The sequence below is a fragment of the Ambystoma mexicanum genome, chromosome 11 (assembly GCF_040938575.1).
Source record: "Ambystoma mexicanum isolate Mex_15411 chromosome 11, UKY_AmexF1_1, whole genome shotgun sequence".
NCBI lineage: Eukaryota > Metazoa > Chordata > Amphibia > Caudata > Ambystomatidae > Ambystoma > Ambystoma mexicanum.
The window spans coordinates 1,075,271,412-1,075,287,410 of NC_090934.1; the positions used below are offsets into that span (position 1 = coordinate 1,075,271,412).

A 15,999-nucleotide genomic window follows, 5' to 3' on the forward strand; every position below is an offset into this window, starting at 1 on the left:
TCTGATTTCACGTGTTTATCGCACACGCTAGTAAAGGAAGAAACTATACGTTCTTTGTGTAAATGTGTAAATAAGGAAAACAATTCACACGCAGAAAGAAAGCAGTATTCCAGGAAGTTAAAGAATATAATTTAAAGTAATCTATGCAAATAGAACTCAATGTTTTCAGAGAAAGACTGCAATTTATGTAAGCATTGAAAACTACATAAGATCAGAAGAACTTTGAAGTAAGAAGAATATCTAATTCTGAAAAGATGTTGCAAAGGCCATCACTTAAGGATTCTAAAGAGACTAGGTTGGCTTGAACTATTTGCACAATACAAGATATATTTACAAGATATTCCACAAAGGTTACTAACCTCTAAGTCTTTTACTGAGGTTTAAGAGGTAAAGAGGTTAGAATTTATTTAGCATAATTTAGAAAAGAAGTTTTCTTATTATATTAGTAACAAGGTGTATTTGTTTATCACAGATACCAGAGCCTACCAGACGGTTGAAGGGCAGCTGTGTCTCCGTTGTTATTTTCTCCAAATTCCCCTTTCCCTTTCTTGGGGTTTTCAGCTCAGTTTATGTTTAAGGGTTGAGAGGTGAACTCCTGGTGAGGGTCTTTGGGGCCAGCATCAGCTCCTGTGGAATTCAGTCAAGCCGGACCCTGACATTGAGTCCCTTCTAGATTTTCGACTATTTAGGCAGTTGGGCATGTAAGGAACCTGGGGGCATCCTCCCATCTACTCCCCTTGGATCCTCTTCTCAGGTGGCAAGGGAAAGGTCATCGCTATTGGGTCCTGACCATGGGGGTAAATATGCAAGGGAAGATCACATGGGTGGAGGGACCTTGGGGGAGTGTGTGTGTGTGTGTGTGTGTGTGTGTGTGTGTGTGTGTGTGTGTGTGTGTGTGTGTGTGTGTGTGTGTGTGTGTTAAAGAGGAGAAGACTGGTAACAACCTACACTGTCCCATATTCATATTCCTTTAAGACTGGGACAAGGAAGAGGCAACTGGGAGTAATGCACACTTCAATCTGTGCACACCACTTTGGTGCTAAGATGAGGAAGAGGACTGTGGAACACCACTACCATGGTCAGGCATGTCCCAATAATAAAGGTCATTGTGGTCCGGCAAATGACTTGCACCTGCAGCCAGTTGAAGGGCTACAGGTGCATGTAAGGAGAGACAAGCGAGAGGAAAAGAGAGACCCGCCTGGGGAGAAGGAAGCAGCAACCTACGCAGAGCAGGCTGGAGAGGGGTTGGTGAAAAGGACACAGAGTGCTGCAGGAGAGCGAGAAAGATGCCGGAGTCCGAACGGCTGCGAGAGGGTCGAGAGTCCTGCAGATCCCTGTGACGTGTGTCCCCAGCCGGAGATGGGGGGCACAGAAGACTCCAAGAAGCCGTAGAGAAAAGACGAGCGCTGCTCGTTCGAGCTCCCGGCAAGTGAAGGGGGAGCCAGAGACTTCAGGAGGCGGAACCGAAAGCACCAGTCTATCGGTGAGTGTTGGAGAGGGAACACTCATAGCGGGGCGCTCCAAGGGCTGGGTTTGGGCAAAGGAAGATGCCGATAGAATGAAACCTTGTACTAAATGGGTCTGGAGACTGAAGGGAAGATTAATGAATGCCGAACAAGCTGCATAGTACTTTATGAAGATATGCAAAGTGAATGACAATACTGCACAAGTGAAAAGAAAGTGATGTCGATTTACAAACACAGTGAAAGAAAGTAAAAAGCATTGATGGACAATGTTAAAGTATGAGCCAAGTGAAAGCCAGTAATGAGCGCCTATGAAGCAAGTGAAAAGCAAATGATAAGCACTGTTGGATAGTGGGAAAGCAAGGTGGTGACAAGGAATACACACCACATAGTGAATTATGTGAAAGTCACATTGTGCCAGAGTCAAGAGACTGCCATGGAGAAACACAATTGAATATGGACTACTGACACAGGTTCAGAGAGGAAGCCTGTGTTGACAAGGAAGTCCAATGAGAGCAAGTGAACATCACAAAGTGCCAAAGGGTTATCAGTTGCGTAACCTGTAATGGGTGGACCGCGTGGTCCAACAAATGCGCCTAGATTGTGTAAACCCTTACTTGGAGAGAACCAAGAAAAGTCAAGCTACTGAAACTGTTTTGCTTAATGAGTGTTAACGTAATTAAAGAAAGGAGCAAGCTGTATGAATTGGTGAAAAGCCTTAAAGGTTACAAAGTGAATTTGGAATCATTATTGAAAGCTGAGAATATTTAATTGACTGTGATTTTGAAATTAGAAGAGTTGCCTTCTTGGGGAAGGGAATCCAGAGGATCTTTGAACTGTGTTGAACTTGGGGAAGGCAACCCTGAGGCCTTTTTATGGAACTGTTTTGAACTTGGGGAAGGGGAAGCTGAAAAGCAAGACATGAGCTGGAAGAAACGTAGAACTTTATTTTGAACACCGTTTCTTTGGTTGCTTACATCCCTACACATTGTACATCTCTAGTTGTGAGGGCAAGGATAGGTTTTGGACAAAGACTGACTTTTGAGTTGAACTGAATGACACAGACTATCCTTAGTTTATTTTCATTTTATTTTTAGAAAAGTGAATCTGTTGTCTGTTTCTTATTTCAAGATGCCTTCACAGGTAGTCTCACTCCAAAAAGCACACATAATACAGGAAGATGGGAGCAGGAAGGACTATTCCGCAGTTCCTTGCCCTTCTCTGGCTATGTTGGCTCACACACAGTCAGAGGAAATAGTCATGTCTTCCTGATCCCTCCCTTCTCTTGACATAGAGACCCTGAATCAATGCCCAATTTATCCTTCTTTTCAATTCTTTTCAATTTATTACACCCTCTCTCCATGCAAATGTATGTTTGAATGTTATTCACAAGTTGCCCTCATCCTGCTCTACTTCTTTAAATGCATCTGTATTTGCAGAGTTGGCCACAAGCACTCTTGCATAGCTTGGGGCCATGTACAGCCACTGTTTGACTTGTCGTGTGCCTGCTTCCTACTGCCTCTTCGTCTTCTTAATTGGTGAAGTTGTTTTTTCCCTGACTTTATTTTGAAGCCCACATCCTGACCTGACTGGCTCTGCATGGAATATGAGCATGGCTCACTAATATAGCAGAGCAAGAAATCTTTTTATATTAGTATTGGGAACATGGTGAGAGAGCAGGGTCTTTGCTGGCTAGCAGACTTTAAAAAATGAGTCAAAAGGGCAAACATTGTCTATTATGCAGGTTAATGGGGCACAGTTAGTGAAGTATGAAGACATTAACACAGCTTTTGAATGGTTTTATGTTGATTTATAAAAGGGTGAGAACAACTTTGTTGAAGATGAAACATATAGATTTCTGGAAGATATAGATTTGAATAGGTTGAATGTCACTGAATCTAGCGAGCTAGATGCTGAAATCATTGAAGAGGAAATATTTGAGGCAATAATATCCTCAAAAAAGGAAAATATCCAGGACCAGATGGTTATACATTTGAATTGTATTGTATATTTCAGGAATACATGATGCCAGTGCTGAGTGAGGTTTATAGAAATATTGCAGAGCGGGGAATAATACTGCAGTCTATGTGTTTGGCTTTCTTTACATTAATTCCTAAACCTGGTAGAGATCATACTTATTGTGTTAACTACAGGTTGATAACTTTGTTAAATGTTGATATTAAAATATTGATGAAAATATTTGCTTCCTCTTTGGGGACACTAATACCACGGTGGGTACATAAAACCAAAACGAGTTTCATTGGGGGTAGACATAGTTATGACAATATGAGAGAACTAATAGATGTGATTCACCTTTGTAGGGATAGCTCTGAGCCACTTGCAGCAATAAGTATTGACGTTGAAAAGACTTTTGATAGAGTGAGCTGGTCATTTCTATATCTGGTCTTGAAAAGATTCCATTTTGGACCTACATTTCTGAGCCTTTTTAGATCCTTGTACAGTGAATCAAAGGCTCAGGTTCTTGTTAATGGGATAACATCTGATACATTTCAGGTATGTTGTGGAACTCGTCAAGGTTGTCCATTGTCACCCCTTCTCTTTAATCTTGATATGGAATCTCTTGCAGCACTAATTCGCTCTCACGAGGGAATCAAGTCTATCAACTGTGACTCGTGTACTATTAAGGTCTTAGTGTATGCTGATGATTTACTTGTTTTGCTGTCTGATCCTGAAATCTCTTATATTAATCTACTAGAAACACTAGGATGGATTCAAATACCTGGGAATTCACATCACAAAAAATATTCCACAATTATTGTTCTACAATATTAGGATCAAGTAAACCAACCTAATATTTGAACGCATCAGGTGGTCGAAATTGAATCTTACACTATGGGGTAAAATTGGTGCCATCAAAATGTCTCTCCTCACTAAGTTACTCTATTTATTTCATATGCTTCCACTTCCTTTTCCAAGCAAAATTATGATGGAAACTGTAGGGAAGGCATGGTATTGCAAGTATGACACTGACACAATGGATACAATTTGTAAAACCTTTTTTGAAAATGTTGGGGTCAGAGAAACTGCTATTTTGCACTATAACTAAGATGGGAGTAGTTTTGACCGTCAAACGATAAACAAAACAGTCCTAGTGAAGTCGTCAAATCAAAATGGCCTATGCTAACAAAAACCTAATGCCTGCCCTACCTCTTGTACAAAAGTGTAAAAAGGAGAAATGTATGGAAAGGAAAAATCAGTGTTCAAAAGAATAAAGGTAGTTGATCCAGCTCTCCTCCTCATGTTAAACCTCACGGACTAAGGTTGTCCTTGTAGATAGGATGACACAGTCTGGCTCTGTTTCTAACACTCTAAGCAGTTACATACCATGGATAGAGGCCGCCTGGCCTTCTATGTTGTAGCCTTTTTCTTGACTTTAAAAATTGTATTCCAATGCAAAGTTCACAAAGGTGCCCCTCTGCCGGGCTCAGACCTTACAGCACACAGTTCACGTAGGTTCCCCTCTGTGAGACTCATACCTCTCACGTCACATTTCAATCCAAACTTGCCAGTGGGCTCCCTTCCCTAATCTTATTGTACTTTGGGTCTCCCTCAATCGGGCTCTGACCCCTTTCGTATGTGGAAGACTTTTGAATGTGCGTGGCTCTCTTTCCAGACCACCACAGGACCACTTAGACATGTTCATGCTCACTCTTGCTTAATTCACTTTTGCTGTTTATTCGCTTTATAGCTTCAGTTTATTCGCTTTATAGCTTCAAACAATGTACCTTTCATGGAGACTTTCGAATGGGCTACTTCCTTTCTCCGAACCACTCTGTTACTTAATTTCGCCGATCTCACAGCTGCCTTTTACTTCAAAGTTAATTCACAGGTCTGCCTTTCTTCGTGTCTCATCCACACACATGAAGCCTTCACTTGTGATATAATGTTGCTACTTCATTCGCTTGAACACACACCAGTCTCTCAGGTCGCTTGCCAAATCACTGGCTGTGTGCACTTCTTTCTTGTTTTGCTATTTCCAATTCATGAGTCAAGGTTAGTACCACATGCTTGGCCTTGCCTCCCCAACTCTGCTGTTCACCATGAAGGGTCACTGGCATCCTTGAAACTCAATGCAATCTTCACTTGTGGGATCTGGCCTTCTCCACGTGTCTTTCGTGGTCTGTCAGAGACAACGACCTCCAGTAGGGAACCCTTGGGTCTTTAGGTGTTGCCTTTTGTTCATGTGAGGAGAGCAAACTGGTATCAGGTGTATGCACTTAGCGTAAAGTGCCTGACTTAGCCTGACAAGATTAACGGGACATGTCCAGTACGATGTGAGAGAATTAGTCTGGTGACACTCAGTCAGCCTCTTCCTCGGCCCAGTGTTTGTGTAAAAAGGGGGGATTGGACTTTAGAAAATCTTACAAAATGGATGGTGTAGATGAACAAAAAAGGGGGAATACCACATCTCACCATCGGCTGTCTCACCCCCACTCCTCAAAGACCCCTCACCCAGGTGATCCTCCCGCACTGGTCCACACCCAGGGTCCGGATCCGATTGCAATGTCCGTGCCCTGGCCACCTGAGAGTGAGAGATCCCTGGGGACTAGCAGGTGAGATACCCTCTGGTTTCTCACAAAACAAAGAAGATATTCAACAATTTCATTTGGGGTGAATAAAAGAGGCTCTGTATTTCAATGAAGATCTTGAGGCTTCCAGTTAAGGAAGGTGGTTTTGGTTTCCTGATTCTGAAAAATGATCATGCAGTATAAACACTGCGAGGCCTACACAAATGGTTAAATACATATTATGAATCTAACCCAATTTGAGTGTCTATTGAAAATGATACTGTATCTCAGAGGCCTAGGATTGCTTGTTGACAATGGGCAAGCATTAGATGAGTAGGTTGGCACCACCAGCGGTGGATTATATATTGGAAATCTCAAAAAACATCAACAAGCAGAAAAATATAAGGACCCTGCTATCACATGAATCAAGTCTTAGTACAACCAGGATTTTAAATGGGGAAATAATTCAATACATTGTTTTTTTGGTGGAGGGATGGGATTTGGAAACTCAAGGATATCTTGATCGGAAGTGTGCTGGCGGATTTCAGATTCTTACATTTCAAATATAAGCTACAGGGATCTGAGGTACAGAAATATCAGTTACTTTCCAGCATCTTCACATCTATCTTCTCCCCGTTAAATGTGACGCTGCACAATGAAATGCAGTAGAATTATCTTTTGAGGGCACATCGTAACCGTCTCGTTGTTATATCGCTTACTGCTAACAAATCCTTGCATCACTGACTCAAAGCGTCTGTTTTCGGAAGATGAACTTCAAGTTCCTATTTCGGATAAAGACTGGTCAAACATATGTTGAAATATCTCTCGAGTTAAGGTGAATTTAGATCTGTGGTACACCCAACAGAGAGTTGTTAATTGGCTGTATTGGACAACATCGAGGATGAAAGATTGTGAACTCCTACCAACGGATTTATGCTGGTCATATAAAATTGAAAAGGGAATTTCTTTGGGGGAATGTAGCACAAATAGAGGCTATTGGGACAGTGCCATACAGAGTATAGAGATTGGACAAATTGTGCTATTCCTAGATCACCACTGCTCATTTTACTGGGTCTGCTATCAGTTATCCCGATAATGGGTTTTCAAAAACCATAACTTTGGTTTTAGTGCCATTAATCACAAGGCCGAGCTCCTTGCATTTCGCCAAGAAGATGTTAAGGGCCGATCTCAGCCCAGATGGAGTAGTGGCGAGGATCGCCGCATCATCACTGAAAAATAGGGTGGTCAATTTTTTAACTCCATTTTTGGGGCGTTTCCTAGATGTATAACAGAAAGAGGAGCCGGGCCAAGACACAACCCTGGCGAACCCCCTTTATCACATCAAATGGGTCGGCCTGGTCCCCTGCAAGGCCATAACGCACTGTAGCTTGGGTCTGCACATGGAGTAATTTGAACGCATCGATCAGCTCTTTTGGGACTTCACACCTCTTCAAGAACTGCCACAACATTGCTCTTGGGACGGAGTCAAAAGCTGTTTTGAGATCCAGAAATATAACATATAATTTTATTTTGAGTGATTTTGTATATTTTGGGATTAATAAGGACAACAGAAAACAAGGATTCACGCTACCCCGTCCAACACGAAAACCCACCTGGACATTACTGATGAACCCTGTATCATCCACCCATTTTTGGAATTTTGCCAGCAAGACTTTGCCAAAGGTCTTCCCGGCACAAACCAGTAAGGATATCGGGCGGTAGTTTTTGGGCTGATCTTTAGCCCCTCTTTTCATGGATGGGAACTATTGTGGCCTCCCTCCAAGTTCAAGGGACTTCCTTGGAGCAGATAGCAGCATTGAATACTGTACACAGGGTCGGGATACAAATGGACGGTTAATTCTGGAAGAAGTCTACTGGTATAACTACTGATGCACTGTTTTGAGACACACATTGAGTGTTAGTGAGCGAATGGGATGTTGTGAACATCAGTAAGTGTGATCAAGTTACCTGAGTAAGACATTTGCTCAATCAATCATACACATTTAAATGTATTCAGCAAGTGATTGTGGTAGGAATTATGGTAGAGGAGTGAAGGGGAAGCTGCAGCTCTACAAGAATGCTTAGGGGATTAATAGTCAAGGGCTGACGATGGGATTATGAGGAAGTGTACATCAGGAAGTGCTTGAACATTTATGATTACGTTATAGTTACGGAGACTCTATGAGTAACAGTGAAGGGGGAAATGGAGTGACTTGAAAGAGGGTCTATGAACAGTGGTTTATGGTCTTTTAGTGAAAGTGATGGACGATCTGATGGATGGTGAGGGCATAACTCTGAGTGACAATATGAGGAGTCAGTGATTAACAATCAGGGAGTGTTGAGTGGGAGTAAAATTAGGCTGAAAGTTAAGTTACAATGATGGACTATTTGTCAGAGACAGTAAAGGAGTGTCGGTGAGTGACAACCACAGAGGACAGGTGAGTGGCAGTACATTTATTGCCTCTGTGAAACCCATCATGCGGGTCAGACAGAAATGAGCAAACGGTGTTCCGCTCCCCTAATGGATCCATGAATGTGAGTGGAAACTGAGGTGAAGCCATTACACATTACCAAGTATTCAAATAGTTGTATTATGGAGCTAATATAGGTACTTTGGTATTGCAGCTTTCTACACATCTCTGCTGTCTCTTCTCTTTCATTTAGCACACATTTACCAACGATATTTTGCCATAATCCTCCTTTCCAACTACCCTCTGGCACCTCTCATTCTGCAGGGTCTGACCGAGCATGCGCGGCTGGATGAACAAGTCCTTGATACCCTCCAATCAGACAACGAGCGCCTGAGACGACAGCATCAGATGGTGACTGAGCAGGTGAGGGACTTTCAAGTGCTCCATAGAGCCTCAACCTGCCTATGAGGAAGTTAACATTCTGGTGCAAGTGAATCTATGTGTGAGGTACAGTGTCCAATGTTAGTGCATCATTTTGGGTGGATAGCTTAAGCAAACACGCTCGCCTTGGGAACAGGGCAATGCTGTGTGACATGTGTTTGATACCCAAGTTGGGCTGACTCAATCCTTCACACTCCAGAGGTTGATAAATTGAGTACAAGTTGGTAACACTAATGAAGCTGATTATTACACATCATAGGGACCGAAACAGCCTGGTATGAAGCGTTATATAAATCATCAGGGCAGAGTAGTTAGTACCAGTACTACTATAAAGAGGACAAATTGTTCAGTGCCAGTGCTTCTAAGCTTACAACAATGCCAGTGCATTGGCATGGAAGTCAGGATGGCTAGTGGCGGCACCATGCAATTTCATGTCCACAAATTACAAAGTGGTAAGAAACTTTATTGTAGATTTCCTAATGGGATTTGTATTTCATTTCAATGGGGCAGTCCCCGCTATGACCCAACTCCCACCCCCTACCAACCCCCATCTCCCATCCCTCCACGCCCTCTACACCTCTACATATATCTATGTTACCCCCATGATGAAACCTGCCACAAAGTAACTTTGTGGGAATGAAACCACGTTGCACGACTAGTTGCATCAAGTATTGCAAAAACCTATATCTGCATATGAATTATTGGGTAGTGTAAGGGACTCATGGTGACAACAGTAAAGACAGATAGAAGGGATCACAGTTCAAGAGTGTTTATTAAACTTTCAATGCAGGATGGAAAAACGCCTAACTTAAACTTAAATCTAAGATGCAAGGGCGACCATCAAATGAAAAATAAGGCAGTCCTTGTGGTGTCTTCATCAAAGTGAAAATGGCTAGACAAAAAAAAACTAATACACAACTAATTACACAAAGAGTGTGGGATAGGGTGTTCAAATAAAGGGAAAGTGTTCACAAATAATAAGTCAGGATGTGATTGCATTGAGGTCTTCCTTCCTCAGGTGTTTAGCACGGGACAATGTGTCACTTTGGAGCACAGCACAGCTCGAGCCTTTCCAGCACGAGCTAACAGTTCCGTAGCAACTATCAGGTTCTTCGCTGATTCCAATAAAAGTCTCTTGCATTCTAGGCCTGATGCTCTCAACAAACACAAAGTTCTTGTTCTATGAACACGTTGAGTGATGGCTTCATCCCTGGGTCTCGCTGGGTGCAGACCCCTCGCAGTCGTGTTCAACAACGTATCAACACAGGTCCTTTCTCAATGAACTTTGGGTGGTGACTTTCCACCCGTGGATCTCCCTCGGCCGGGCTCTGACCTCAAATAACAAGGGGGACAGTTTACGTCCCCTTGTTTTGCACTGCTTCTCGCGTCCACAAATCTTAAACAAGTCTTCAGGCTTTGCCCCTGGTTGTCAGCATCCCTCTTCCGGGTTCACTCTCGCCAACGTTACGAAACACAGTTCATGTGTTAATTTTCACCATGCAGCATTCACTTCTCTTAACTTTCACAATCCTGCTGGTCAAAGACTTTAGACGGTACAGAGGATTTTACAAGACCCCTGTATGACCGATTTGACCTTTCTTCGCCTCTTCCCAAGGCCTTCTGGTTATGGTAGTCTTTTACCGTTGGGTAATTGCCCAGAGATTTTTGAGTGAGCACCCACGTGATGCCGGACTCCTCTACTGCTGGTTTTCCCCATTCACAATATTTAACAGTTCTTTGTTTGTTCAAAGTTCAAATAGCCATTTGCTACTTTTCATTCAACACAGATCCGTTTCTTATTGGTTCTCCCCTCGACTCACCGGCTATTATGAACTGCTTGGCTGTCCTTCTGCTTGGAGTCAAGGTTGGTACCATCGAGACAAGCATCTCCACTCGGCTTGGCAATCAGCAGAGGAGGGTCATGAGTACCGTACTTGCAACACACGTTGGCTATTGTTCGCAGGTTTATTATTCGCTCTGCGGAGGCTTCACAGGCCTTGTTGGGAAAGGACAAGGTCGACTCTCCCCTTGCCACACTCTCAGTCTGCGCCGTCTTTCTCCTTCTCTTGAAATGTTGTGATCTGTTAGCTCTTAAGTTGTGCCGACTGCCTTGCTCATACTGTGCTGTTGTGCTCCACCTTTTATCCCTGATGGGAAAGGAAAGGGCTGTCAGGTGTGTGTAATTCCAGTCAATTGCCTGACTTTGCCTGACCTTGGCATTGGGCCACATCGGGTAAACGGCTCTGGTGTTTTGGAATGTCCTACGTGGTAGAATGGGGAAAGGATGTTGAAAGAAGGGGGATAACGCGTCTCGCCCATCGGTGTCCCACTCCCACTCCGAAGGATCCCCATCCAGGTGATTCTCCCTCACTGGTCCACCCCCAGGATCTGGATCCAATAGCGATGGCCGTGTCCTGGCCACCTGGATGACAGATCCCCAGGGACTAGCTAGGGCGACACCTTCAGGTTTCTCACAGTAGTCATAATCTCTTTGTATTATCTATCATTTCCTCAATGAAAGGAATAACACATTTCATACTTCTTTGTACTTGAAAAGTTCTCTTGATAAGCTATTCCCACACACAGGAGTTTAACCTGTAAAAGGCAGAGGCCAATAGGGGGCACGCAGATGGCAGACACCTGGACATTATGCTCCTGCATCTATGCATAATTAAGTGGAAAGAGCCCCCACTATTAACCCTCCCGGGAGATCAGCAATCCAATAGACATGATCAAGACACAGAGGGGCACAATCGGGAAAAATTCCAGGCACATTGAAGTGGAGTGTGTGGAGATTCCTGAGGACACACTTCCAACAGAACCCTAAGGCTCAGGGACCCACCTCGCAGCTCTGACCCTGTCGGAGGCAGTACAAGAATCCAGAATCGGGTGCGATCAGGGGCCAGCTGCTTCGGGATCGGAGGCAAGTCGGAGCTGCCACTGACCCCCCAGCTGGGGGGTCGCATCTGCCCCTGGAGACCCAAGAGTTGACCGGGATGATGGGGGAAGTGCAATTGTGCAGAAGGTCATTTAGGACCACTATAATTAGGTAAATTGTGCAAAAGGTCAATTGTAAAAGGTCAATTTGGGTAATACCGAAGAAAGTGCCACTCGATACTCCGACGAGGTGAGCGGAGCCTGCAGGGAATCATACCAAAATGTCACCACAATTGTTCCAACATTACTAATACTGTGCCTGAGCACTGTCCAAAAATCCCAACCTCCATTACTGCGCCCAAGCAGAGCAGAAGTTTTGGGGGTGTCCCCCACTCTCCTTGGTCGCAGTAATGGGAGTCACGGGTTACAGGGGTGTCCCCCGCCTACCAATATGGTAAGTGAGGGACACCCAAAAAAAATAGGACTCTGCGATGTCAGCACTGCCCCACGTAGGTGGTAGGAACTTCCGCTGATCGGGGTAGAAGGCAGTCGGCGGCGCACACAGAAGTGTGCTGCAGTAAAGGTGAGTGGGGGTAGAGAGTGGGGAGGTGTGGGTTGGAGGATTCCAGGCAAAGTGATCTTTCTGATCACTGCGCAGCACCATAATTGTTGACCACATTTTCATCAGCGGAATTACGGGTGGCACAGTGATAACATTGATTCGGCCTGGAGCAGAGGATCGCCGTACCAGGCTGGGCACTGTTAGGATAGTTTTTCTAAAGTCCTACCAAGACTTCATGAAAACCATATCTGAGGCAGTAAATAAGCTCCACTCTTAGTATAAGGCTGTACCACCTGAGAATGTGGTAGCATGGACACGGCAGCCAGGCCTATCTTAGGAGGGAGGGAGGGTTGTAGTTTGGTACAAAGAAATTGTAACATACATATGGTCCAAAGAAACACTGAAACACTATGGGCCTCATTACGAGGTATGCCGGTAAGTGAAAAACAATGCCAGTATGCTAATACCGGCATCGTCATCCGTTCAGTTGCATTCCGACCCCCAAACCCGGAATGAACGGCACCCTAAACCACGGTGGCGTTAACTGCAGCATAGGCGCGTACACGCGCCCCTCCATTGCGTAAATACCGGCATGCCGGTATAAGGGGGGAATCACAACCTACGTATACATGGAAATACCGGCATCGTGATCCCGGTAATCACGTGCTGCACGATGCTGGCCACACAGGCATCTCAGACCACCTGCAAACAGTAATCAGGATACAAGGCAGCTGCCACAGGAGCACAGAATCAGTCAATGTAGGCTGAGCCAGTATAAACTGAGCACACCTACACACAACAACCCTTCCCACACCAAAATGCCCGAAGTATCAGTTGCAACCATGGCACTGTTGGACATGCCTATACTGCTCCAACAACAGTAACTACAGCAACAACTGACACAGCAGCAACAATAGGCAGCACAGAGGAGACGCAGGAGGAGAAGGAGGGTGAGACAGGGCCAGCAATTACCACCAGCGCAGACACCAGTGCCTTGTAGGCAGCCACCAATCCCTCGCACCAGACCCAGCCCATCCAACCAAACCCCTGGCACATCCACACCCTATACCGGTTGGACTGTGACACCATCACCACCATAGTGTACATGATACATTTTCATCCACGTATAAATACGCACTGCCATCCCCCCACCACCAAGGGTGCTGTCTGTGCTACACTACCTGTCCGCAGGCACCTACGGGCCAGCTGCATGACAGTTCACAACCACCATCTACACGTATGCTGAACCAAGTGCACGATGCCCTCATGAAGCACACAGGCAGCCATGAATCCCCATCACGGACTGGCCAGGATATACCCAAAACCAAAGTATGCTTCCATGCACTGCCATGCATGCCCAAATTCGTAGGTGCCATCGACTGCACCCATGTAGAATAGTAATATTCCCATAACATAGAGGCTGTGCCCCACAATCGCAAGCAATACCACTCCCTCGATGTGCAAATGGCATGTGACTCAAGCAAGATCATCACCCATTGCTGTCCCCGAATCCCTGGATCCACACATGATGCCATGGTACTCCGCAAGTCAACCCTACACCATCACATGCCGCAACATGCTGGACCACATGCCTGGCAGCTTGCTGAGTCGAACCACAAGGCCATGGCCATGCTGTGGGGTACTGATGTGTGCGGATGAAGTAGGGGGGTTGGTCCACTGCACCAGGGTGGGAAAGGTGTGTGTGCGAAAGCACACTAGTGCGCCAATAGCCACTGACTTGGGAATGAATGCAGAGGCAAACACTCCTCACCTGAACCAGCCGAATGGAACAGGACACATCACTGTGCCACACATCCCAAATGATGCATACGGATGAAAATATGTAAGAGGCACAACCAGGGGAGCATGGTGTTGGCAAGCAATGCATGACTGAATGGGATGGCAACTACGGCAATGCGGCTAGTCTGACCATGCATAGCAAACAATATCCCTCATGAATCTCCAGACTACACATTGTCGCAATACCGCAGCACATGACCCTCAGCATGCAGGAATAGACCCTGTATCTTCCATTCAATCCCATCCAGTGTACCACATCCCATTACAGTATACATTGCATCTAGGTGACCATTTCCTACACGTACTGGGACATGTGCATGCCCACATCAAGTAGCTGCTGACATGACTGTGCTCCCTGAAGGTGGTAGTTCTGAGCAACACATACCGATTCGTCTCCACCTGCAGGTGATGGAGGACATCCCTTGAGGCCGTGGATACTTACCCCTGTGCGTAACCCGCAGAACGCCATGAAGAGGAGTACAGTTGTGTGCACACTCGTACCCGTGTAGACATTGAGCCGGCCTTTGGCCTGGTGAAGGTGCGTTTCCGCAGCATAACCAGGCCTGGTGGGGCACTCACATGTAGGCCTGAGAAGGTGGCACAGATCACCATGGCCTGTGTCATGCTGCACAACATGTGCGTCTGAAGGAATGTCACACTGCCACCTCACATTCACAGGCATGGCCTGGGTGAGGATGAAGGGGATGGAGACAGAGGCGAAGGAGTCCCCCTGCCAGTACGTGCTGCACGGGATAGACATGCTGTAGGCAAAATATACACAATCCATAGAAACGCATGGACGATGTGAGTAATGTGTCTACGACACACTGAATCAGGACATGCACACCTTGATGTTCCCAATTGGCCCACTGTACACCAAATAAAATGAATGCACATGTCTGAAAAGAATGAAGTCCAAACAATGATATGCTTGCACACTACGGTGTATTTCAATCAAACGTGATGTGGCGGACAAAATACCCTCAAAACACCCCTGTGAACTCCTTCTCCCACCCCACAAACCCTCAAAACACCCCACAGATGCAAAGTGTCCCCATATGTGCAACGAACAGTGCTCCCTTCCCCAATGTTGTTCTCCACATTGTCATTGTCCGTGCATTCACTTCTTTGGAAGTTTTGGTTCGGGGGGTGCCATGGCCGACCGTCCTGCGCTCCTCCTCATCAGAGGCACTGGACTGGATTGCGACGAGGTGGTAGGTGTAGTTGTTGCAGAGGTATCTATTGTCAATCCACTGTCTGTGGCAAGGTGTGGCCGCTGCATCTGAGCGTTACCTGCAAGGAGGGCCTCTGTCAGTGACCCCATGCACTCCCTGAAGGCACGCGTAGATGCCTCCACTGCAGCAGTATTGGCTGCAATAGCCGGTACAATGGCACTCATGGCCTCATTCCCTGCTTCTACCTGCTGGTGCATGATTTGGAGCATGGACTCCTGCCGGGCCTCTACCCTTGTCAGGCGGGACTCCAACGAGGTGTCGTCCGCAGGTGTGCTGGTTGCTGGCCGGGTGGAGGAATGCAGAGTGGTGGCTTGCAGAGTGGTGGCTGGCAGGGTGGTGGCTGGCAGGGTGGTGGCTGGCAGGGTGGTGGCTGGCCGGGTGGAGGAAGGCAGAGTGGTGGCTTGCAGAGTCGTGGCTGGCAGGGTGGTGGCTGGCAGGGTGGTGGCTGGCCGGGTGGAGGAAGGCAGAGTGGTGGCTGGCAAGGTGGTGGAAGGCGCCTGCGCGAAGCCCTCGTCCGGGGCACTGTCCTCAAACAGCGCATAGTCTGATTCCCTGAGGTCGGAGTCATGTAGACAGGGATCATTGAGGCACTCAGACTCCGCAAGAGGTTGGGGGCTGGCAATGTGGCTTGTGGTGGGTGTGCCAGACATCAAATCTGCATCATCTTCCACCTCTGTGGAC

At 46.0% G+C, this 15,999-nt stretch overlaps 1 protein-coding gene across 3 annotated transcripts in view; it reads left to right on the plus strand.

The window, feature by feature from the left end:
* Positions 1-15,999, plus strand: part of LOC138504113 (myosin heavy chain, cardiac muscle isoform-like) — a 610,907-nt gene that overhangs the window by 528,732 nt on the left and 66,176 nt on the right. For all 3 annotated transcript variants that reach the window (XM_069624333.1, XM_069624332.1, XM_069624334.1), the window contains one exon: positions 8,728-8,826. In XM_069624333.1, coding sequence (XP_069480434.1) covers positions 8,728-8,826 — 99 coding nt within the window. The remainder of the gene's footprint in view (positions 1-8,727; positions 8,827-15,999) is intronic.